Source organism: Trifolium pratense, linkage group LG4 (assembly GCF_020283565.1).
Source record: "Trifolium pratense cultivar HEN17-A07 linkage group LG4, ARS_RC_1.1, whole genome shotgun sequence".
Taxonomy (NCBI): Eukaryota; Viridiplantae; Streptophyta; class Magnoliopsida; order Fabales; family Fabaceae; genus Trifolium; species Trifolium pratense.
The window spans coordinates 24,133,269-24,160,208 of NC_060062.1; the positions used below are offsets into that span (position 1 = coordinate 24,133,269).

Sequence of the window (26,940 nt, forward strand, 5' to 3'; positions counted from 1 at the left end):
TTTTTGCTTCTCAGTTGTTTTTATCTATTTTTTTTCACAACGTGCATAAAAATAGAAAACATTGTTGGAAACACACGAGTACTAAAAATTAATATTTATCTACTCTTAATGTGCTTCCTTCCTCCGTCCCTTTTAATAAGCAAATATTCTCATGTATACTATTATAAAAAATAATCACAAGTGTATGTAATTGTTGCTCATATAATTGTTAACATAAACTATTATAAAAAATTAAGCGTTACTAAGACATTGTATTTATTTATTATTAATATGATAAAAGTATTTATTTATTATTAATACGATAAAATTGACATTTTGAATTGACTAAAAAAAATTAAGTTTGAATTGTCAGGTGAAAACGTGCAAGTTTAAATGATTTTACTGATTGTATAGTGAGTTAAATTGTGTAAACTCGTTTTGCCTTTCGATTTTACTCAATTTTTTTTTTAAACTCAACAAAAACGATAAAGATATAAGAGACACTTATAACAAATTCATCCTCTACCAAAACACCGGAGGGTTCAATAATTAAAAAAACGAAAGATAAATATGGTTCCTTTTTTTCCTTACCTCAAGCTTTCATGAGATTCAAGCTCGAGGCAGTTTCCATTTTGTCAAGTTTATTGCGCACACATGCATATAACAAATTACTACATGTTAGCACATTTAAGAATAAAATACGTGCTATCACCCATAGGACTTCCAGAGAACCATTTTAATTTGGCAAATGCTAAATAGTGCCCCCGGGGCACTCTTTAAGCCCTTAAATAGTAAGTTTTTTATAGAATTTTTATGGAAATGTGTAAAGTCAACGCATTGGAAATTGGAGTGTTTAATTTTTTGAATAAAAAGTTTCTTTTAATAGAATGCTTAAAGAGTGTCTCGGGGGCATTCGTTAGCAAGACCCTTTTAATTTTTAGGACCAATGTCCTCCAGGGCACATATATGTTCTTCTCCCATTGCAGACATGACAGAAACCACAAGATCTTTTCCTTCAGCAAATCCATCTTTAATCTGAGTAAGCAGACTATCATCAGTGGGAAGTTTCAGATCATCCTTGGTACTTCCGTTATCAGTCAACAGACTCACAAAACCATCTTCAGAGATATCAATCAGCTGATAATCAGTACGATTCACATGAGGAACATCACAATTGTGAGATGAAGGAACAATATCTTCAAGCTTTTTGCCGTTGAAGATATCAATTGCAACAAAGTGACACTTTGCATGTCCATGCTTTCCTGTTTTTGAAATAGAAACTTCAACAACCTTGTAAGGTCTGCCCTTGATGACGATGTAACCGTTTTTGCGGATGGTACCGGCCTGCTGAGGGTAGGTTTTGGAGGCTCCGGCATCGGCAACTGAATCGAAGTGGTGTTCCTCGTCCGACATGATTGATGATGTTTTTCTGTTGCGTGGTTTTCTGTTGTGATGTTTTTCTGATTGATGATGATTTTACTCAAAATGATTTTAGCTCCAATGTAACACGAAAGTCATACCAAATTGTGTTCATTATTCAAGTAATTTTACAACGTACAATATAATCACTTAAGTGTTGCAAATTTTGTTCATTATTCAAGTAATTTTACAATGTACACTATAATCACTTAAGTGTTGCAAATTCTGTGCACTATTCAAGTAATTTATAAAGTAATTTTACAATGTATACTCTATAATCACTTAAGTGTTGCAAATTTTGTCCATTCTATTCATTATTTAAGTGTTGTAAACCTGTCTGGAATCACTTTCACTTTATCTATTCTGGTTTAAAGGTCAATTCTAACATCAAATTATTTAAACCCGAGAAAAAGTAAGATGCTCATGGGTCCAACCGGTTCATTATCCGACACATTATCTCAAGATGTCAAACGACACACATCTCTCAGAAGAAAAAGAGTTGATATACTGTTTGTCAATAAAAAAATATAAAATGTCAATAAAAAAAATAATGACTTGATAAATTTCCATGTACATTAGAAAACATAAAGGAAAGAATGGATATAATGTAATCAATTACTGCAAATTCTATTTTCATCTACACATATCCAACGAGGCACTAGCAGTATTAATCAACAAGTGCAAATAAACATAATTATAACGATAACATGAGAAACATGTTTGCTTTTACTTTTCCATTCAAAAATTGCGGCGAAACATAATTAGAACGTTAACATGCGAAATAGATCGAAAACAAAACAAATAGAGCATAATCTGGATGATTTAAAAAATAGAACATAACACGAGAAACCTCTTTCTAACATATCAATCAACAAGTCAAGAGAAACATGCATATGTTTGCTTTTATTTTTCCATTCAAAAATTGCAGAGAAACATTAGAATTAGAATTAGAATGTTAACATGAGAAATAGATCGAAACATGACAAATAGAGCATAATGTATAGATGATTTAAGAAACAGAACATGAACACGAGAAACCTCTTTCTAACCTATCAATCAACAAATGAAGAGAAACATGTTTGCTTTTATTTTTCCATTCAAAAATTGCAGAGAAATATAATTAGAATGTTAACATGATAAATAGATCGAAACATGACAAATAGAGCACAATGTAGATGACTTAAGTGGATGAAAAGTTGCTAAAATTGCTTAGATGTAGATTGTAGCAAGAGAAGTGCGGTATGGTGGAGGAAGTCGATTGTGGGTGAGGTAAAATGTGGACGTGGTAAGGAACAAGGTTGTTAAGGCATAGGAACATGTCTTCGAGATGATAATGGTGAGTTCATACAAGCGAAAACGGCTTAGTTTCAAGGTCTACCACAACCTCAAGGAGGCATTAATTTGGCTTGGTAATATGAGTTTGACCGCAATGTCAATTGAACTTGATTGCAAATATGTGGTTGATGACATCTCTAGTAAACTAAGAGCATCTTTAATAGGGGTATTTAAAAGAGATTTATACACTAATGATCCGTATTTTATTTTTTTTCTTATCATTGGAGCAATTGTGACATGGACAAAGTGAGTATCGAAAAATTGATTCAAGTACCTTTTTCGAAATGTTTGTAAAATTTCACTTAGTTCATTACAAAACTTTTAAGATAAATCTCGTATAAATTCCTTAAGTATCAAAGTGTTTGTACAACTTAACTTAATTCAAGGTAAGTCTCGTGTAAGTTCCTTGTTAAGTTTTAAAATGTTTGCAACGTTTGTTTCAGAAAGAAAAAAAAATTAAATAAACTCTTGTATAAAATCCGTATAAACTGTTTCTATACTTGATTGAAATGATTGTGAAAAAAACTTGATGCATCTGTAACTACATCGTAAACTATTTCAAACACCTTATTCAACTTGAGACTGTTTAAAAGGTTAGTTGTAATCTCTTGTTTTTTTCTTTTTCTATTTTTTTTTTTTGAAATAAAGTTGTCTCTACCACTGAGCCAGAATTTTATTAACATAGATCCTCAAACCATAGATAAAGTTTTGACAACAAAAAAACACATGGATGGAAATTACTACTGCGTTTAATCTCATAAACTTGGAAAATATACATATGAGCTATGTTGCCAATGGTGATATAAGTCATCTTTTCCAATACAAATATTACAAATTGGATACAAAGATGTCAACATCTCTCTTACAATATATATCAAGGTACAATGTAGAGAGGCTGCATTGCAAGACTAGAAAGTATAAACTTGTTTATGACCTGACTTTAGCAAGTCTGGCTCTAATTTCTTCCATTTCCTCCTCATCATCAACAGCTTCTTCCTGCAAATAGAAATGCATTCCATAATTAGTGTAACTCAGAAACGAAATGAGCCTTGTTAGGAAATTGAAATTGCACATACCTCCTCTGCAGCACTTTGAGCAGGTTGTTTCACCTTTTGTTTCCTCACAGCTTCAGGAAGTTGTGCGGCTGTCTCACCAGCTATTGCGGTTAAGACTTTATCAACTTCTTCTTCTATCTCGTCTTCTATGTCCTCGGAATCTAATGCTGAGTCAACAGCATCGTTTACTATCTCCTCAATCACTCCTGCCTGAAACAGAAGATATTACCAATGATTACCGTGAAATTAACTTATACAACTACAGGGGGGAAATAAATAAAGTATTGCAAAAGTATACTTTTGTCATTTCTTTGCTGAACTCTTGCATAGCAACCGCCATTTCAGGAGCCTTCATGAGGTTATTGACAAGCTTCATAACCTCGGCACTCTTTGATAGATGTCCCACAGTACGAGAAATTGCTGCAAAAGCAACCAAAATTATGAATTTCCAGTGAACATAGTTCTAAATTCTAATGACCAATAACTCAAATCTGGCAAGATAATTAATAGCAAAAGAATGTTTGGACTTGTATGATTTGTCGCCAATAACAAATACTTCAAATAAGACAGCTGAACTAGACAATGCATGATTCAGCCAGTAACCCCAAAGTCCCAACCACCTTTTCCCCTCTCTTGTTTTGGTGTGAAGCCCTCACTTTTGACATTTAAACCGGTCAGTGCAATTTTCTACCCAAATTAAAACATAATTATGCACCACAAACAAAGGAGGTGTCGATTAAAATTAAGTTTTTTCTTTCATCATTTAATTCTGATTTTCATACAAATCTATTTTTAGGCAAAATTAGCTATTTTAGGTATTTTCTCTATTATATACATTTTGTCACCTCTGCTACCCACAACTATTTGGCTACAACTTTTCTCCCCCCTTGCTGGCTTATTCTCATTTCTTCCTAACATATACACTCTTGACTGTTGGACGCCTAGTCGCCTACATGGGAAAAATAGTCTGATATTTGTAAAAACGAGGAATGCTAAGGTCACACAAATGGTACACAGTCTTATAAACACTCTTTTGAACACACCCACACATATGAAGCCATGTCATCCCTCTTTTTAATACTTTTACCTGATAACCAGTTCAACCGGTGGAAAGAGAACAACCTTTTCTATTTTTTGTTTAATCTTTTTATTTTTAATTGAGTTGTTGGTTCGTCTTCTCCAAAGTCTCTCATGGTCACCATCTATCATGAACTCCAATCGCATGCTATTTGTCTCAAGTGTTGCACTGTAAGTGAATGAGTTGAATAAATTTCTACACACCAGTTCCATTCTTCTCATAAAATAGATCTGAGTATTAATTTATATATGGGTCTCAGTTCCTCTCACAAAATAGACTCATGAAAAATCCATATCTAAATACTTGTTCAATTTCTTTTGCAATTTTATCGTTGTAATGGTTATCAATTTTTAGGTTTAATTCATTGTATTGTAGTTGCAAATTTATTGAATGTATTTTTTATTTGGGTTTGTTTTATTCTATTGAAATGGTACACTAGTTGTTTTAAGAATAAAAATTAAATTGATGGGTTTGTTTCTTTTACAATGAACATAATAACAAGGTGAATCTGCAGAGATAATTTTTAGTGGGAGGATGAATGGAGAAGATGGGTGGTTAAAATTCAAATAATAAAAATTCAAATAAAAAGTAAATACAGACATATCTTAGTTTAATATCCCGTGACAAGTAAACGACATTTTTTGGGGAGTGACGTGGCTTCATATGTGTGGGTGTGTCCAAAAGAGTGTGTATAAGAGTGTGACCGTAGCATTATACAGCAAAAAAACATTTCCCTTGTCAATATCGTTCCCATGAACCAGCAAATTTTGGACCCCCTACCTTAGTTGGATTGGATACTAAGGGCTAGTTTAGATAAACAACAACTTAAGTGCTTATGGCTTAAGACCACTTAAACTAAATAAGCTATTTGCTTTTGGATATGTACATTGAAAATGCTTTAAGAAATTGAAGTGTTTGGATGCGTCATTAGATAAGCCTTTACATAATGATATTATAATTTTCAAAAAGTATAAAGTTTAAGAATCAAATCATAGATAATTATATAGTAATAGTTTATAAAAATATCATAATATATCACAAAAATAACTATATTAAAAATCCAGCAATCAATATACCACAAAAAGTTTAACAAAAATATGGTTAATTCACTTTCTTACTTCATTTTAAACAATCCAAATCCACAAATCGCATTAGCATAACCTCTTTACCTTCTCTAAAGAAAACAACAATAACTAAAGACAATCTAAAACAAAACAAATATGCTTGCATACTGAACAAGTCCTAAAGGCTGTGTGTATGTGTACTTGAAGTCAAAACATTGTGCAAAAACCAAAGAACATGATGTACAACAAACAACAATTTGTATTGGTGATATTTAATTAATAGAGTTACTACCAAAAACATGAAATACAAAAAAGAGAGCAAAAAAAATAATAATTCCATCTTCATACGAAAGAACCAAGAAAGCATTTGAAAAAACTATGAAGAAGGTGAACCAAGGATTTTGAAGAAACGGAGCATTTGAAACACGTTGAACATAATGTTAGTGGATATGTGTTTTAATCACTGTCTCTCGTTTTTACTCATAAAAACTCCAAAGTAAGAAAAAAAGACCAGAGACAGGGGAGATTGAGCATACCTTATGCAAGGAGCCAAGGACAAAGGAAATGTTAGACAAAAAGGGGCAAAAGAGATTCGAACACAGGTTCTGAAGTTATTCCAAACTACTGATACATAAGCTCTGTACAAACTCCTTGATATGCTACTCTTTGGAGCTTATAAAAATTAGCTACAGCTTATGAGCCGATACAAGCTACTTTCATGTCTCACTCAAACACTTGCATAAACACTTACGTTAATAGATAAGCATGTAAAATATGCTTATGAACCAATCCAAATGCACCCTAAATGCCTCACATAAAGAAGAAAAAAAATCAGCTCTTCCCTAAACACTTGCACAACATACAGACATTGTAGTCAGCTCTTTCCCCTACCCTACCTTAAAAAACTATAGATACCAGATAGAATCAGCAGATAGTTGAGTTCTCGTATAACAGAGAATTTGATCATCAACAAATTGACTAATGTTGACAAATTTACCTATTCAACTAAGTTAACAAGAGGGAGTAAAGAAAAATTGAAGATCTTCAATTAACCATTGACTACTACCATCATAAATCTGGTATGAAGCACAAGTAACTATCTCGGACAGTTTTTAACTAAGTGGACAAATGAAGGCAAATAAAACATGGAAAACCTACCAACACTTTCTCCAAGGTGCATTGATATTGAACTCAATTGCGCCTTATTTTCATGAAGACGGTTCACTGTTTTCCTCGATCTCACAAGTTCAGTAGCAAGTGCCTGTAAATTGAACAAATATCATAAGGATTTTTTTTATTTAATCTACCAACTTTAACAAATCGAACCTTGAAATCTCAAAAAGAAATAAAGACTGCCTAGAAGGCCATACACTAGTACAAACCAAAAATAGCTTCATCATTAGCTTATTGAGTACACCCTCCGGTCACTAATATAAGCAAAAAGTACTCTTTAGGTTCATTGAACAACTGATATCTGATCAATAATATAGATCATATACATCGGTTATTCAATTCTATGAACCTAAAATTTGACTTTTTGCTTATAATAGTAACCCATCCTTAACATATATGGCATAGTCCATAAAAACTTTTATCTAAACTAACATCCAGCTGAGTTCCACCTTACATTCAGCATAAAGACGATACAATGGAATGGAATAAAGATACAATGGTTTGACTACCCTCCCTCTACATGAATCTAACGCTCTATATTATAGACCCACATACTCTCCTTACTTCAGAATCTACTGGTCTTCTCTCTACATCCTCAAACCACCCAAACTGAGTTTACACCATCTTTTCCACCATTGGTGCTACCCCAACTTAACTAAGGCTCAATTTGGTAAAAAAAACTATTAAGAGAAAAAATGACAAGCTATAAACTAATTGAATTAGCTTATCAAAATAAGGTATAAGCTAGTTAAATTAAGCTATAAGCTCGTAAAAAAAAAGTTACCAAACTAGTCTTTTTTGTCATATGAGCTTATAAACTATGAAATCAAAATTTGGCATTGCCAATTACCAATCAGAGCCTAACAAGAATAGATAAATAGCATAGAAACACAATCACATATCTCAAAACTTGAACAAACAAAAAAAAAAACCTTTGCAGAACCAATGTCATTCCTCTTGGCAGCTTCTTTAATAGCTTTCTGCACATTTTTTTCTTCTCTCTGAATATCTAATAAATTAAACAACACAAATCAATTCTAAGTACCGCGAATTAGGGTTTAATTAAGATAGATTAAAAAAGGGGAATGAATTAGTACCGCGAATTTGTCGATCAATGTTTCTGGATTCTTGGCGAAGCCTACGTTGCCAATCTCTCAATATTTGCTGTGGATTTGGTTTCGGCTTGATAATGTTCATCACCTTCTCCATTTGGCGTGGCTTTTTGAAATCTTGAAAAGAATTTTTAGGGTTTTGTAGAAGAAGATGAGTGGAATTTAATGGTAGTAATTGGGATCGTGTCCAATAGAAGCTGGACACGTCAACCTATGGAAGGTTCTGTTTACGGAGTAAGGAGATGAAAGAAAGGGGAAAAAAGGAAAACGAATCTGGAGGAAGGAAGGAAGGAAGAAGAGGCTAAGCTTTGGGGTCCATGCCAAATTTTAAATTTTCATCTCATTTCATTTCATATTTATAAAAAAAAATAAAAAATACTAAAAATATTTATAAATTAATTTAACCGTTAATTTTATTTAACATTAGATTTTTTTTTTGCTTTCACCATTAGTTTAATCTGGTTCGGGGATCAGTTCTAGCATCAAGTGTTCTAGCCCCTCCCGATCTTAGTTGCAGGGGATCGAACAGCGGTCCTCCTTACCAAGTTCAGCGTCAATCACTACTGAATCAACTAACGATTGGTAACGTTACATGATCACAGTTTCTCAAAAATATTATTTGTTCTTTCATCATATGTTTATAATCATTTTTTTTTTGAAATATCCATGACTGGCTTTATAATTTCTTCATTTCAACCAACCAATCAATTATTTGAATTTACGTTGATCTAGCAATATGATCGTCAATAATCTATCCTTTATAGTGATTATATTATAATTTTGTAGGTAATTTGTTTGGTGGGAGACAGGACCGTCTCCGAGTATTTAGAAGTCCGGGACAAAAAATAAAAATGGACCCCTTATAAAAATATAATATATCTAAATTGTAAACAATTTCAATAACATAAAAAATAATCATTCATTGTTGTGACTAAATTGGTGATTCGGTGAAGCCGTGAAGGGAGGATGAGGAAGTGAAAGACGCTGAAGTTGATCAAGGGTGAAGAAGAGGTGAAAGAGAAAGTGGTTTAGACGCAATATACCACTTTTCTAATTATGTTTTTTTTTTTTTTTTTTTGAAATATATATATATATATATATATATATATTTTATTTTATCTAATTATGAAATATATTTTTGTTTTTTTTTTTATCTAATTATGAAATATATTTTTGTTTTTTTATCTAATTATGAAATTTTTTTTTTGTCTAATTATGTTTTGTTGGGCCATAAATGTTGCTGGGCCATTATTGTTGCTATTTAAACCCCCCCAATATTACTACCTATTACCATTTTTATTTATTTTTTTGTGGCCCTGGGCTGGAGGCCTGGAAGCCCAGGCCCAAAACCGGCCCTGGTGGGAGGATTATTTGTCAATGTGCTTGAAGCAAGTTAGAGAGCCTCGACCTAAGAAACTTCAAACTTCCATAAACATGGAAGGAGAGTACCACGATTTTGGGGATTTTAAATACAAATGGGATGGGAGCATTTGAATTATTTTCAGAATTATGGTGAAGAATTATGGGTGTCACGGTGTTTTTTTTTTTTGACTAAAAAAGATAACGATATTCATTTATTCCACTAATTAATAGAGTACATCAGATCCAAATACAAATTCAACATCACTAAAAACAAAAGGGATGAATCTGCGAACAAACTCACAGCATCTGTGTTAATAGCATACAACGGCAAAATGTCTACAAATAATAATATGATAAAATTAAAGTCACCGAAATGTCCATGCTTCTGGATCTGTAATGTTGATGCCCAAATCATTGATTGAATCTGCAATTGATTGAAAATGATCTTTCAATATGAACTAAACGAACACCGTAACAAGACGGAGAAAATCAACAACTCTGAACCAAGATGACCACCAACACAAACACCGCACTCATACGACGATATCACAAATAGAAAAGAAAAACAACTAAAAGACACGATCTATGTAAAAAAAATCACTTATTTAAATTAAAAACAATAATAAAAAATATGCAGAGGGGTGATTTTAGGCCAAATATGACCTAAAATCACCCCCTAACTGGTAGAGGAAAAAGAAACTCAAAGAAAAAGATAATATTCTAATAGAATATTAGGGCCGGAGGTGTTTTGTACAAGTTTTTAAAAGAGTTGGATAATTAATCTTTTCATGGGTGTCACGGTGTTAATTGTAGAAACATGGACGAAAAAAATGATGTTAGTGGAGAATGTGGTAGTTAGAAATTAGATGTGTGTCTATATTTAAGTAAATTATTTAAATAATAATAATTGCATGTGATGGAAAGATAAATGGCAGTCTATTGGTCTCTTAAAGATATTTTAGGTTTCACAATGGTTCCTTAAAGAAAAAAAGGTTCAGATTGGTACTTAAAGACACATCTGTTTCTCACATTGGCCATTTCCGTCAATTTTTTACAAAATACGTTAGTTTTAGTTGACTGAATTCTGAATGTCATTAAATGTAAGTGGTCCACCAAAAACCTTATTAATTTTTAAAATTTTAACCATTGGAATTTTTGTTATATTTGGAGTTAAAATTTAACGAAAATGACCGGTATGACAAACATATATGTCTTTAAGGGACCAATCCGGGCATTTTTTTCTTTAAGTGGTCAATCCGACCTTTTTTTCTTCAAGGGACCATTATGAAACCTAAAATGCCTTTAAGGGACCAATAAACTAATTAAACCAAGATAAATATTATTGGTTGTCGGTATAAAATCAACATTTAAACTATTAGTATAGTTCCTTTATTCTCTAGATTTCTGATGTATGAAGCAGATATTGGGTTGGAGAAAACGAACATAGCTCACCACTTTCGGTTGTTCTTCAAGGAATGTTGTAATTTTTCGGGGGCATTTGATTTGAAAAATGATGGCTACTAAACATAACAGTATTGAACAAAGTTATATGACAACTATTTGTACTTCATTGTGTTTGATCATTGGTGTAGGGGACAAACGGTTTTTTTTTCTTTGACAAAAGGATAAAAGTTTTGCATTGTACATCATAATTATTTAAACAATTTAAATTATAAAAACTACAGTATATTGATAAAATTTGACATAATCAAAATAAATCATAAAAATGCATAAATTAATATCCAAAAAATATGCCAAATAAACATATTAACCAAGTCTAATGTTTGATAGGGTTCAAAATAAATCTTAATGAAAACATAAAATATAAATGCGGCTTGTCGGACAAAATGTTGGAACATCATCATCAAATTCTTTGGGAACCCTTCAAACTCTCAAAAGAACTTTTCACACGGTTGATTATGAGAAAGTTTGATCATGAATTTTGTTTCCTCTTCATCGGTTAATCTACGAAACATGGAAATGAAAGAGAAAAATCAAAGCATAAAAATGAACAGAAAAACTTACATGGTAGAGATGAGAGATAGAGAGTTGTGCATAATTGCAAAGAGAAGGGGAGGTGAACAATATTGTGGGGAATAAGTGAAGACGTGAGAAAAACCTAGGACAAAAACTAAAATAGTATTTTTTTTATTTAGTAAGTTGTACTCCACTTTAGTGTGTAATAAAAATGAAGATAGTTAAAAAAAAAAATGCAGATAGGTCTTGTCCATCATTTTTATTTTGTAATGTCATACTTTTTATTTTTAAATCAAATGTTGAACAATTATTTTTGTCTTATCTTTCACTTTTTAGTATATCAAACGCATCTTAATGAATACAAGAGATGGAGACGGCATTGAAGCCATTGTAAACATGGAAGAGAATTATATAGCTAGGTTTGAACATAATGTAGAGCTTCTTCAATATGTCTCTCTTAATCATGTTAGACACGACTGTCATTTGTTCTGAATCTTTCCATTTCTTCTTAACTTGTATATATAATAAGTATTGAATTGCTAATGTGAAATTTAGACATGATGAATGTGATTTGTTCTCAACTATTTTTAATTAATTAGTTATACTAAATGACTTTATTTAGTGAAATTTTGCTCAAGAATTATACATAGCTCTTGAAACTTCAATATATGTTTCCAATACATTTCTTTTAGTAAAATTATTATATTTTAGTCTATTTTAATTTCCATTTCTCTTTAATTTGTTCTTTACTTTAAATGTATTCATTTTCATTAATTTTTTGGCACAAATTCTACACAGCATATACCTAATACTTTCTTCTTCTTCTTTTTTGTACATAAAGGGGGCAAAGCCCCATATACCTAATCCTTTCTAGTTTGTCTTCTAATGTAAAGACATAATGAGTGATGTTATATTGCAAAATTTGAGCTACAATTGTTTTATGTATCTGGATCTAAAAATAGTCTCACTGAAACCATGTCTCTCAGTGGTAAGCATTACATACTAATATGCCAATATGCTTGCCATTCCTAATATATCTACCAAGAATCCATATCCTAATATGCTTGCCATTACTAGATAACAAGGTGTAGCAGAAACTATGCTCAAATATGCATGCACTAATCACATCCCCATGTTTGCTCCTCGACAGAAAATTATCAGCATGATTTTCCTCGGAACACAAAGTTTCTGCTACCTGCAATATTTGGAGAGCTAGCTCAAACCAACATATTTTTGCCTCGGAGGGATCATCATCCGACTTTTTAATCCCAACCTCCAGAGTGGTTTAAGATTTCCGTATCATGTAGGAAGTTAGAAGTATCCTAAAAGCTCGCATTTTGTATCCTCCGTAAACAATCTTTTCTTAAAGGTGAGTCTGCAAATATAGCTTTTATGAAATCTTCCACCTGCAATGAGATAAAAACAAAAGATAGGTAAGAAACATAAGTGAGGAGAATGTCTGTGAAAAAAAGGCTCGTTAAATATGATTTCAGTATTTTTGGTCATGAATAACATTATATCAGAATCTTTAGTAATATGGCTAGATGAAGCATTGATTTAAAATCAGAATCCCTCGGTTATAAAAACATTAGGAAATGAACAAAAGCCACTGATAACCAAATGATGATACCTCCGTGATAGTAAAGCCACAGCTGAGCAATTCTTTATTCTCCCAAGATGCTGTAATGGATTTTAAAGGCATGTCTAATAATTCTGTAGCAGAAAGAAGATTATATACAGGTTAATTGCTGATATATGAGTAAATAATAATCCAACCAACAGTTTCTTTCTACGATAATAAATAAATAGATTATAAAGCATGCCTGATAGTTTGCGGATTTTGCGTAAAGATGGGATAAGATCTTCAAGAGACTCTGCAGAGAACTCGTGCGAATTTGGATCACCAGTGGCCAAGGACTCAAATAAAGATGATAGGCTTTCCAGCATTAAATGGATTAGTCTTTGTAGCTGGAAATAAAAGTGGAATGCATTAGACAAACTTCTTAAATAAAATTGTTACAGGAATTAATTAGCCAACTTATTCTATAAACTTACCTGTAAAGTCTCTTCTGCAGCCATGTCATCTATGAGAAGTATATCTCTTGCGATTCTAGAGAAAACTGACTCTAATACTGTACACATGCTTTTCCTGTAAGTTGAAGGAAGCAAAAGTGGCTCCCATATGATATGCACTTTTTCAAGAATGAAAACAACCTGATCAAGTAAACTCAACTTATGTCAGTTGTCAAACTAAAAAGGCATTAAATACTACTCGTAATCTATTGTAATAACAAATGCCCCACATTGTAGATTGCATGCAGAAAACGAAACAGGAAATAAGAGATAAAGCAAACTGTGGAACAACAAAAGGTAACGTACATGTTATGTATTAACAAGAAAATAACCTGGTCAATGCTGAATTTAGCGGACTCAAATTGTTGCATTTGATGAGTATTCTGAAATCCATCAGCACTGTCTATAGCCTATAAAACATGGGCGGAATATGGGAATTAAAAGGTCGGGAAGGCAAGTGTCAACCACAACTAAGTCATATCCTACAGATGCTGCATGCATTTTAACAAAGGAAGTACCTCCTTCAAGTTATAAATAACAAGGTGAACTTGTCTCTGCAATATATCTTCTGCCAAAAGCTGAAACCTTGGAGCCAAATCAGCAAACACAGCATGCTCCTTCATCGAACTTGGAAAATCTGTTCGATACTGAGGTAATAGCATCCACATGCATGAGGCAAGGAAAAAAAAATCAATATGCAAAGTTAAATGGGCTTATATCGAATATTTGCCTTGACTTTCCATTTGATAGACTAAAAGATAAAATTGAAACTTTGAGCAATATAACATTAAATATTTGCCTTGACTTTACATCAGGTAGGGCAAAACACAGAATTTTGTTTAAAATAAAAGTAATTTATTCAAATATTGTGAATTCACTCCATGCTTAATTATTCAGTATTCAGGTATGTTTACCTCAAATGCAAATCCAAGTATTTCTTGGGAAAGATAAAGACAGTCATTATGCATCAGAACAGCTACTTGATTGATGCCACCAAGCTTCCTCTCTAGCTTCACAAGTCAAAAACAGAAGTAATTACTCTAAGATGAAAGCATGCACATAGACTAGAACAAACATCAAATACAGTGTTCACTTTGACAGAGACAATAACTTCATAATAAGGATAAACAGTCTGAATATTTTAAGTACTGAATACCGTTAATATCTTATCTCAACTCATCTAAAGATCAGAAAAGGTATAAAAAAAGTGAAAGGATATGGTTCTAGAATGAATAACATTTATGTTTGCAATAAGCTTGCATTACTTCACTATATTCTCCCCCTAAAATCAATCCGATGAAAGAAATACTAAAAAAGGTTTTTCCTTTATGTCACTGCTTTACATGGACTAACCTTGACAGGGACTACTACTTCATAGAGAAGTATAGCATCTCTAGCTGCATGATAAAATTCCATAGCAACTCTTGTAGATGACAGGCAGACATCCTGCACAAATTATGTATCATTTATAAAGATCAGTTTCACAGTTAGCAAAAAATGTATTGCAAGTCTATTAGAGTAACAGTTATATTTGTACATGTTTTGGTTCCGAGGCCAATTTATATGCTTTGTTGTACAGATAGTTGGTAAATGTAATAAGTAATAACACATTATGCTGAGTGCTGACCCAGCACATTATGTTAACTGTGATAAAAAATCCACTTTAGCCGCTGATCTGAAGTCTTGATCCCTGTCTAAGAAATCATGTATTTTACCGAACCAATAAATGTATCATTTTTCCCAACTAAATATTAAGATCTCATTTTTTAGCCCCCAGGCTTTCTTTTAACTTTCATACAAATCTAACAAGGCCAATTAACTGAATATTTATATGAATGTTAATTAAATTAATAGTATCAAGAGTATATTCAAGAATCAAACAATTATTCTTACCGTATTACTATAGTGACATGAAAGAAGGGGAAAATAAACAAACAATGCAGTGAATGCACTTTGTCAACTACAGCTGAGTTTTCGAGTTATATCATAAGCTTAGACAATGTAACCTCAATAACATGCAAACAGATATGTCTCGTACATTTTTTTTTTCACACTTTCTCCTGCACTTCATAAGCAAGTCCAGCTTCCTTTCTACTACATTATTATCTAATAGGAAATGCTATTCTTTCTTCTACTTTCCCTTTCAATTTTTCAGTTATATAACTAGTAGAAATATTTACAGTTAGGTCAAATTGAGAGTGTCTTCTATAGGAAATAACAGGATTGCAATTGGGTGTGGTTAAAAGTATAAATCAAGTGATGAAATAGAAATACATAAATACAGAAAATTCCAAGCTTGAATTTCAAATATAATACGTTACAAAGTCATTTGTAAATGTTCACTACTCTGGATCGTATACCTGCAGTGTCTGATGAATTAGTTCCATCAATTGTTTGGCTGCTTTGGATACCAAACACCTCTCTGATAAGAAAATCAAATCTACCACATGACTGGATGACAGGGTGGAAGTTCCCTCATTCTTCCAAATAGAACCATCCCTTGTATACTCCTGCAGCAAATTCTTCATCAACAATTACAAATACTAATAGCAACAGAAGAATTTTCCCAGCCTGAAAACTCACTTGAGGTATGGAAAAGTCACATTCTAGGAGGAGATTTCTAGCTTTAGCCAAGATCTCTGTCTTTTTCTTAAATGCGAAGTGAACCTCGACATTTTCAGCAAAATTGCTCAGCCTGTTATCCTTGTCATCTGATGAAATGAACATAAGCTCTTTTAAAGCCGTTTCAAAATCAGATGTACATTTGATAATCTTCTGAAAGTCGGGTAGTTTTGATGCATCTGTTGGAACAACCTGAAATCAGACATCTTGGGTGAACTATATGTATATGCAAACTTAAAATACTTAGTTTCTTTCTGGTTTCTAGACAGAGTAACTAACCACCAAGTAATTGTCCTAAATTACGTGAAGAGTCCCACACTGAATGAGATATGGCTTAGACATGTGTTTATAAGTGGTGGTTAGTCCTCATCTGAAAACCCGGTTTTGTAGGGATTGAGTTAGATCAGCCCAAATTCTAATAAGACTAAATAATCCAATAATAACTTATTTTGTTGGTTGAGAAAGAGTTCACATAAGCTTGCATATCATTAGTTAAGGACGCATTTAATTCAATTTAACTGAAATCGTAGACTTGTTTCAAAGCACGGGATGCAATGCATGGACACAGTCTTTGCATAACCACATTTGTTATATCATAAAGCATAAAACAAACCTTTGAAAGAAAGCTTGATATTATTAGCTCTGATATTCTAGGCCATGTCAAACGTCCAAAAGTTCGGATCCAGGAACTGTTCTGGAAGCAAATACGTCTATAAATAAATTTGATAAAAAGCACAATCCCTGAATAGAGAAGCTCCCCATCCAAATACTCAAGCTGTAAATTGAAAATCAGATATTTAGGAACACAATAGCAGCAAAATGACAATGATTCTTAAGTGACTTAAAAAAATCAACAAAAAACAGCTGACAATCGTATCAAAGAATAGGATTTGGCTCCTTCAATTGCAGGGTTCACTTTAGAGGGTAAAGTGGAGTTATAAACCTAATCAATCACTCATATTGTGATAAAAAAACAGGCATCTGTACAACAAATAATGGAACGTTTATAATCTAACTATCAATTTTCCAATCAATATTCATAACTCTGCATTTTTTTCAAGAAGACGAAACCCTAAGATTAAGATCAATTACACATACAAGCAATAAAAACCTCCCTTGGGGATGGTCTGTGATGTAGGAGGGTTTCTTCTGTATTTTATTATTTTAGTTAGATTTAGTTTTATTATATTTCAGGTTGATTCCTTATTTTTATATTTCACCTAGGTTAGTTATTTTTATATTTTAGGTAGATTTGTTATTTTTATTTTTCACTACTATTTAAGCTAAATTATTGTAGCCTTGAAGGGAACCTTTTGATTCAATAAAAATTCAGAGATTTTTCTCAAATTTGGTGGATTCCAAATTACTCTTTCGGTGGACTCCGAAACCCTATTTTGACAAGTTTGTGTTTGCGGCTTGTCTTTATCCATTAGGTTTAGCGTTTTGCTAACCTAGCGTTTCCGTACTGCGTCAGTCTGTGTCATAAAACAGTAAAACATGACAATATAAATTGATTATAAGACCCTAACACATGGCAGACCTTACTCTCTGGCGATGGAACTATCTTCAGTACCGCTGAATCTTGATCTGATTCCTCTAGAAATGAAAGAGGTTGTCCACGATTAAAGAAAGGCATGATGACATACTTGATCATCAAATCAGCAACTTTAGCAAGCCCGTATTCAAGAATACCAACCACCTAAAAAGTCATATATTAGATTAAGTGCAAATAAATACATCTGAACTCACAATTATCTAAATTTACAACATCACAGTTGTAAAAGAGAGATAAATTAACTTGCCTCCATTGCCTCCAAAACCATTTGCAACTGAATCCCACTCAAATTATGAACTTCTAAATGATACTTGACTTCTATTTGATTCAAGTCCCCATCAAATCGCACAGCCTTTTCCATAAACTTCACAAGGAGTTCTTGAATCTACAAACCCAAACCGAATTCCTCTAAAAACAATCACACACTCAATAAAAATCACAAATTATTCATTCATCATTTCTATGGCATAAATCATATGTATTGATTATATTGTTATGTATGTCGGCGAAAATATAATTCAACAATCCTCAATAAAGCAAATATGGGCTAATTGTTTGGAAAAATACATCGCCTCTCAAATTCCCTACACAGTTGATTATCATGTAACTACTATTATTAATATATGGGTCTTGCTAACGAGGGCCCCCGGAGCACTCTTTAAGCATTCCATTTAAACTAGCTTTTTATTCAAAAAGTTAAATATTACAATTTCCAATGCGTTGACTTTACGTATTTCCATAAAAATTCTATAAAAACTTACTATTTAAGGTGCTTAAAGAGTGCCCCAGGGGCACTTGTTAGCATTTTCCTTAAAATATTTGGGGAATGCTTGAGCAAATAATTTGGCTTCTTTTGGGGTTAAATCCTGGGGTTACACTTAGTGGGATCCTATTCTTAGATTTACTAAGGAAGATTTCTATCATGATTGACAAGGTCATCCGAGCTACCTGTTCAAATATTCTTCGCATGGGTTTTGTTGGCCTAGTCAGCTTGTTCTTGTTCTATTTTCTGTGTTTTTAATGCATTCGGTCTGCTGCAAATGATTGGTTGGTCTTCAGGTGTCAACCTAGATGGGATCTATTCACATATAGACTAAAGTGATGTCTTGCATAGTTGCATGACACTTTTGCTTTAAAATAATACTTGAACGAATTCTAGCCAAACAAAAGATTAAAAAGAAATCCCACATCAACAGAAAAGAGAAAATCCAGCCATCTACACATGATAAAGAAAAAACAGTGTCCATAGGGGTATGAGCATTTTGTTTCCAGATGAAAAACCAAATTCAGCCTCTGTTTGAAGGGAAAACAGACCGGAAAATGAAAAATAAGTCCCAAGCCACTAATCTTTTCTTTGTTCATTGCACATATTCATGCACCAACTCTCAATACATTCCTACCATTTCAGAAAATGGTCCTGAAATATCTCACCTATTTTTTGCGGACGATCTCATTCTTTTCGGGGAAGCATCTATGCAGCAAATGAACATTATCTCGTCTAGCCTTTCAGAATTTTGTGATGCATCAGGTGCAAAGGTTAGTGTTGAGAAAACTAAGATGTTAGTTTCGTCCAATGTGAATGGTAACAGGGCAAGGGAGCTTAATAATGTGTCAGGATTTGGCCTAACATCCGATTTTGGAAAATATTTGGGAGTTCCGATAATCCACTCTCGCAAGAAGAATTCCTTATGAGTTTATTGTTGAGAAAGTTCATAAGCGGCTATCGTCCTGGAAGGCCAAGAATCTTACGTTTGCAGGTAGAATCACTCTGACACAGTCAGTTCTGGCAGCTCTACCAACTTATGTAATGCAAACAACAATATTGCCTCAAGGTATTTGTAATAAAATTGAGAAGCTAATGCGCAACTTTATTTGGGGATCAACAGACGAGAAAAGGAGCTGGCATACAGTGGCGTGGGATAACATATGTAAACCGAAAGACCAAGGAGGTTTGGGAGTACGCAAGGTTAGATATTATAACCAAGCGCTTCTTATGAAATTAGCCTGGAAGATTCTTACCGAACCTTCAAACATGTGGGGTCAGAGTTCTCAAAACGAAATACAAATGCGGGGAGGACGCAATTCCTAAAGTCCAGGCCACACAATTTTTGTTCTTCAACCTGGCGAGCCATTGTATCAGTTAAGGAAACGATGATTGAGATCATGCAGTGGAATATTGGAAATGGACGCACGATTCAATTCTGGAGCGACACTTGGCTGCCATCGAGGATAGTTCTGAATGAAGTAACGAGGCAACAGATTAATCAAACTCTCGCAAACAAAACGGTAGAGTATTTTTCAGACAATAATGGAAACTGGACGCTGCAAGAGGTGCTGCATCTGCTCCCAGATCATGTTATTGAACAGATTCGCTGGTGTACCGCAGCATCTGATCACTTAGGTGAAGACAAACTGTCGTGGCCATACTCTTCGAATGGTACATTCTCTGTGAAATCTGCGTATGAATTACTGCAGAATATTACTGCACTTGGCAGAATATTTTGGAATAACGTGTGGAAGTGGGAGGGTCCTCAAAAAATCATGTGTTTCCTTTGGCTGGTGATTAACGATGGTTTGAAGACGAATGATAAAAGATGTTGGCTGTCTACACAGTCCAACTGTCCCCTTTATTTAACTGAATCTGAAAAAGCTATTCACCTGTTGCGAGACTGTGAGCTGGTGAAACCGATTTGGCAACACTTTGGCTTTGTTTTCTATAGGAGAGATCATGAAATCATGATGACGTGAGGAAATGGCTGGGATATAATCTTAAGCCATCACAGCAGAATAGATATGTTCATAGACCCCATTGTGTTTTTGAAGATAACACTTTTGATTGGCAGGCTGTGATAGTGCATGTCAGAAGCCTCATGCAAGATATAAACAGGGCTGAAGAAACATTCACTCATATGTAGAGAACATATACATCAATACATGTGGGCTGGGAATTTCCAAGGCAAGGTTGGATAAAGTGTAACACCGACGGAGCGCTAAAATTACAAAGTCATCAGGTTGTGGAGGCGTTTTTAGAGATAAGTCGGGTGCTTGGCTAGGTGGTTTCTCTCGGAATTTAGGGAGCTGTTAGGCACTTATGACGGAGCTTTGGGATATTTACTCAGCCCTTCAAGTTGCCATAGAGAAAGGATATAGAAAAATTCTTTTGGAATAGGACTCGGCAGTTGCTATTGATCTTATTGTTAAGGGTTGTCCTAATAATCACCCTTGTGCTTCTATTGTCTCCCTCATCAATCGCCTTAAGATGCAGGAATGGGAGATTTCCTTCCATCATATTTTTAGGCAGGCAAACCAGGTTGCCAATTGGCTTGGGAGTCACGCTCCCAGTGTCAGACATGCATCGATGTCCAATACCGACACATGTCATTACACTGAATATGTCATTTTCTTACATTATTGGTGTCTACATGTGAATGTCGTGTCCTCGATATCTGTGTTTGTGTCTGTGACCGTGTTTCATAGCTAAATGCACATTATCACCAATACAAATTTCAATTTCAGCTTATACATTCAGAATAAAAAAAGGCTTCAATTCAGTTCCTACATACATTGCTATAAAACAGAGTAGTACCTCTTCAAAACACTGAGACCATTCCTTTCTCAACAAACCATACACCAATGGCTCCCTATCATCTTCATCACCAATTCTCAACGCAATCTTCAACTCCTTCAATCCTTCAGCAGCAAACTGAAACTTCCCATTCTTCAACGCTTCCTTCACACTCTCCAACCTCTGATTCAAACTCACAATCGTTCCAACCAACCCTAACAATTCTCTCTTCACCTTCAATTCCTCACTTTTCGACTTCATTTCCTCAACAACTTCTCGCACCTCCACATCCGCCGGACGCTCGGAGACCAACAGCAATACACCGGCGAGGTCATCGGAAACCTTAACAGTCTGTAAAACGGCGTCGTTGCATAGAGAAAAGAGGCTTGCGAAATCATCGTGGTGTGAAGCAAGGTAGGATTGTACCTGTGATCGTATCTGAAGAGAGTGAGACTCGACGCGGTCGATGAGAAGACGGAGATCCGGTGCTGAGAGAGGAGAGTTTCGGTCGGAGAGATCTTGTGCTGAGAGAAGATCGCGAATGTTGATTGCGTCGAAGAGAGACTCCATCGCTAACGTGCGGCGGAGATTGTTAACGTGCGCTTGGAGTGAGGTGGTGGTTATTGTTTGGACTCAATGGACTTTTTCAGTTTAATACTTCCTATGGACTTTCCAATCTTAAAATGTACTCCCTCCGGTCCTTTTTATAAGGAACACTTAGGGCAAAAAATTTGGTCCTTTTTATAAGAAACTTTGACCAATTTTCAAATGTTTTAAATGTTCAATTTCACTTGTGCCATTATTTATTATGAGAGAGAATTTAAAAATAAGTAAGTTAGTTGAATAAAGAGTAATTAAATAAGGGTATACATGGAATAAATTAAAATTTATAAGAGTATTAAATGAAAATAACTATGTTAAATGTGCTTCATTGGTCTGTGTGATTTTTTCAAAGTGTTCCTTATAATAAGGACCGGAGGGAGTATTTGACTTAAATTTGGAAACAACGAAAAGAGTATCACTTTGTGACCCCACCCGCATTAAAACTCCATAGATTAATCAAAAAGTAAGAGTATTTATAATGGAGCTCCTAAATTTGAGTATTTAATTGGGTCTCAAGTGTACATATCATTCATTTATTATTTTGGAGAATGTTAACATGTGCATATATGACACATGTTAATGTAGTAAAAATAGAAATTATGTCTTAGAATTTGTGCATTTTAACTTTTCAAGCATTAAATATCTTGTATCATTAAATGTTAAATTTCTATATTAAGATACCTTATCATGTGTCCTATATGCACATCTTAACAAGACCCTATTATTTTTTAATAATAGTACCTAATAAGTATTAAATCCCTCCAACCCAGCACCTCTTAAAAAGTTCTAAATCGGTCTCACTAATAACTCTTTATCTCATCAATAATACTACATCTTTATAAGTAGGTCCCACAAAAATATATTATAATGAGGAGAGAGAGGGTACCTATTTAAGAAGTACTACCTATTAGGTACTCAATGAATTTTGCTTAGGGATGGCAATGGGTAGGGTATGGGTAGGGTACTATAGTACCCATCCCCATACCCGCGGATTGAAAAAATACCCGTACCCATCCCCATACCCGCGTGGGTAACAACCTTTGCCCCCGTCCCCATACCCTATGGGTACCTAGGTCCCCATACCCGTACTCGTTACCCGCATTTTTACTAAAAATAAATTGATCAATTATAAAATATCATATAATTTTAATAGAATTAAAAAAATTTCAAAGATTTTAATATTGACTAATGAAAATTATAAACAAAATTATTACTAACCTTATGTTAAAGTTCATATTTATGTTAAATATTCACATTATTTTTATATTATGTTATAAATAAACATTTTTATTAAAAATATGTAATAGTTTAGTAGAGTTGTATTGTTTTAAATTGATTTACATATATTATAAAATAAATAAATATATATTATGCGGGTATGGGGCGGGGTGGGTACTAAGGTACCCGTACCCGCACCCATACCCGTTCATTTTTGCGGGTAATTACCCATACCCGTGCCCGTACCCAAAATGCGGGTTTTTACCCTACCCGTTGTGGGTAATTTTTGCGGGTACCCTCTGGGTATGGGTCAAATTGCCATCCCTAATTTTGCTCCAATTGTATAAGTACATATAAATACCTAATAGGTACTACCATTGGAGATGGTCTAAGAAGGCTTAAATATGAAAGGATAAAACATAACACATGGATTTACTAATACACGTCATATTCAATAGATTGGTGCATCCATGGGGAAGAAAGGAGAAAAACCTCCGCCCAAAATTGGAATCAGGCCTAACCGGACCGCTGCATCCTTTGGTTCTCGGTCCGACCGATTGGTCTGGTTCTAACAACCTTGTTTGACCATATTTTTCTACTAATAAATAAATTAAAATAAATGGTCCTTTTTATATGGAACAATTTGAAGAAAAAAATAATAGTCATTTTTATAAGAAACGATCTTTAAATTTTTTTTTTATTGATTACATAATTCCATTTCGAGTTCAGGTATGCTCCATTGTCTTATCCTCCATTGCATTTCCATTATCTTGCTCAGATCATGACACGTGAATAAAAACTAATCAATGGTCCAAATTTAAAATGTAAGGAAAAGAAAAAGGAAAAAAAAGGAAAGAAACGATTACAACTTTGATGTGAAAATTATGTATATATATTTTCCTTATCACTAGTACTTATCAGTAACTATTATGAACAACTCATCATCTCAATCTTGTAGAGCATAATGACACAACAGAACACAAAATTGTCAGTCACTATTCCTTATAACAACAAGTTTGTCGCAACAGGGTAGATGTTCTACCAACATATCAAAACAATAAGAATAAGAAGAGGACCAATAAGGCAGTCATGCTTTGATAAAACAAAATAAAAAATGCAGAAGATTCAACATAAACAAAAGGGGAAGATTACAACTTAAAATTATACTCTAAAATTAATTACAACCAAACAATCTTCAATCTCAACCAAAACAGTCTTCAGTTTCAGTGATAATCTTCAATTTCAATCAAACCATCTTTAACCGAAAATGAAAAGAGGGGAAGTGGCAGGGAGACACGGCGGCGGCGCGGCGGTGCGGCAGTGAGTAAGGAAGATGTCTTGTCGGCGATGGTGAGTGAGAGACACTATGATAGAGAGATGGAGATACGACGGAGAGATTGAGAGTTGACGGAGAAGACACGGAATGATAGTGGTATATATTGATAATTACATCAAGGTTAGTTTTGGAATAGATTATAAAATTTTAGAATATTTAATAAGAAAAATAAGGTTCTTGATCTGTGTGTTTTTTTCAAATTGTTCCTTAAAAAAAAGATCCGAGGGAGTATTAGCATATATGATGTTGTTGGATTTGTCTCGATGTGTATTTTTAAAATATCAAATTTTTATAATTTTTACTATTATATAATTAATACTAATATTAATCGTCAAAATTATGCATCATGCATGAAACAATCAACTATGTCGCTCATTTTGGGATGGAATAAGTATTAGACGAGAAACGTGGGAAAGGTTTGATCAATTGAAAGCACAACTTGGTACATTACTTGTTAAACAGTTAATACAAGGTGGTAGTATCGATGTTTCTCTCTCTATTGCATAAGGCTAATGTTACGATGGCCGTGTTATTGGGCTTTAGGCCCAACGGGCCTTGCACACATATGGGGGCGCTACTTAAGCCCAAGGTAGAGAGAGAAGCTCATTTTTCTTTTGTGAACTCAAGAAGAGTAGAGAGAAGAGCTAGGGCAAGGAGAAGCTTGAGAGACCAAAGAGCAAAGCTTGTGAATCATCGAATTTAAGGTAAGAGAGTAGATTTCATAATCGTGAGTGATACGAGAAAGGGGAGAATGTCGATTTCTCCGTACCCGAACTTTCTCCACTCATTTTCGTTTTGGTTTGGGAGGATTTTTCTTAAAAAAAAAAGGAATCTAATGTTCATAACATATTTAATATACTCTTAGCATGATGTATGAGCGAATTTAATGAGTAAAAACGGGAATTTGTAGATGTTTGATCCAAGAACAATGTGTTTTTATGAGTTTTAAGTAAAATGCATAAATCTCTTACTTTATGACATGTTTTGATGTAGATTTATGAAACAAATTGTTCTTTCATGTTTATATATGTGTTATATACGTGAAACAGACTTATTTTGGGTTCGGAACATCAAAAATGGGATTTTTTGGTGGATTTATGTTCAAACCCGAAAACAGGGCACCTGTGGCTGACATGATGGCTGGCCAGCCTTGCAGTGAGGAAGCTGGCTTTCTTTCGCTGAAGCTAGGAAGCAGTGGCGGAGGGACAGGGGGGACACACGGTGGCCACAGTCCCCCCAAGTTTCTTTAAAACTTCTTTTAGTATATGCATGCTATGAAACATAGTGTTAGTTTCTTTGACTTTTTCAATCATATCATAATAAAATAATAACAATATTAACATACTTATATTCACTTTTACATATAGTCCTCTAATCATACAAATAATGTCCAACACTTCTATAAAAATACTGCATGCCTTTATACAGTTTATTGTCTAATATATTAAATATTTATATCTTATAATTTTCAATGAACATCCTCTTTCTTATTAAGAGGAGTATCTTAGAGTCTTAGACCTTATCAATTTTAATCGACAAAGTTTCTTTTTAAAGAGATCATTATTATTTCTCTTTTTTTTTAGGAATTTTCTCTTAGATATGAAGCATTTTTTTTTTAATTTGCTACCTAGTACCTTCTATAATAGATATAGTGTTAATTCTATTTTACTTAAATATGAGAAAATTGTAATTATTTGTATGTTCTTTTTTGCATTTTTTTTTATATATTAATATATTGCACATTTGAAAAATTTACATTTTTTTCCTTAAATTATGCATTAATTACTGACGGTCCCCCCAAATTTGAAATCCTGGCTCCGCCCCTGCCAGGAAGCCACGAGTTCCTGCTGGCTTACTTTGGTTTTCATTCGTTCAGCCACCATGACAGACTAGAACTTATTTTGTTGATGTTTCTAAGTGCAATTAACGGTTTATAACATCGATTAATTGTATTGTTGATGCTTATTGATGATTGTAGATGATGTTTAATGAAATATCAAAGAAGAGTGTGTTGGTAACATGATTTAATCTTATGCTTATGTGATGATGTATGCGATTGAATTATGTGTGTGTATCCTATTTGGAATGTGCAATGAATATTGTAATGAGAAGATAATTATTAATAGAAATAATTATGATGTTGAGGATTGTTGATGGCTTTTGATGATGTTTGTTCAAATATCAAAGACGAATATTAGGTATAGTGGTATCTAATAAAGACGAAATGTTGGATAGTGTTCTACATTTATAATTGACGAGCTTAGTGCTAAATCTATTTGTTGATGTGTCTTAATAAATGAGCAGAGTCCGTCATGACTTAAATCTGAACAATGAACAATGAGCAGAGTTCGTCATGACTTAAATCTGAACAATGCAGAGTCCGTCATGACTTAAATCTGAACACGAGTAGTGTC

The 26,940-nt window shown here is 33.7% G+C and overlaps 3 protein-coding genes across 3 annotated transcripts; all 3 read right to left on the reverse strand.

Moving 5' to 3' along the window:
* Window positions 1-909: 909 nt before the first annotated feature.
* On the reverse strand, window positions 910-1,434 carry LOC123921296 (eukaryotic translation initiation factor 5A-2-like). Its single transcript, XM_045973788.1, has one exon. It carries the CDS (start codon window positions 1,390-1,392, stop codon window positions 910-912), a length of 483 nt encoding a protein of 160 aa, XP_045829744.1. The 5' UTR covers window positions 1,393-1,434.
* A 2,026-nt stretch (window positions 1,435-3,460) lies between these two features.
* On the reverse strand, window positions 3,461-8,547 carry LOC123921297 (vacuolar protein sorting-associated protein 24 homolog 1-like). Its single transcript, XM_045973790.1, has 6 exons — window positions 8,201-8,547; window positions 8,036-8,112; window positions 7,089-7,191; window positions 4,087-4,208; window positions 3,810-3,998; window positions 3,461-3,729 (listed from the first exon to the last, which is right to left on the reverse strand). The coding sequence occupies exons 1-6, from the start codon at window positions 8,310-8,312 to the stop codon at window positions 3,661-3,663; spliced, it is 672 nt and encodes a 223-aa protein (XP_045829746.1). The 5' UTR covers window positions 8,313-8,547; the 3' UTR covers window positions 3,461-3,660.
* A 3,881-nt stretch (window positions 8,548-12,428) lies between these two features.
* Window positions 12,429-22,031, reverse strand: LOC123921298 (centromere/kinetochore protein zw10 homolog). Its single transcript, XM_045973791.1, has 14 exons — window positions 21,391-22,031; window positions 18,052-18,189; window positions 17,790-17,948; window positions 16,863-17,024; window positions 16,211-16,441; window positions 15,988-16,137; window positions 14,981-15,073; window positions 14,542-14,637; window positions 14,146-14,274; window positions 13,960-14,037; window positions 13,610-13,768; window positions 13,378-13,522; window positions 13,185-13,267; window positions 12,429-12,960 (listed from the first exon to the last, which is right to left on the reverse strand). The coding sequence occupies exons 1-14, from the start codon at window positions 21,937-21,939 to the stop codon at window positions 12,877-12,879; spliced, it is 2,256 nt and encodes a 751-aa protein (XP_045829747.1). The 5' UTR covers window positions 21,940-22,031; the 3' UTR covers window positions 12,429-12,876.
* Between the last annotated feature and the right edge of the window lie 4,909 nt (window positions 22,032-26,940).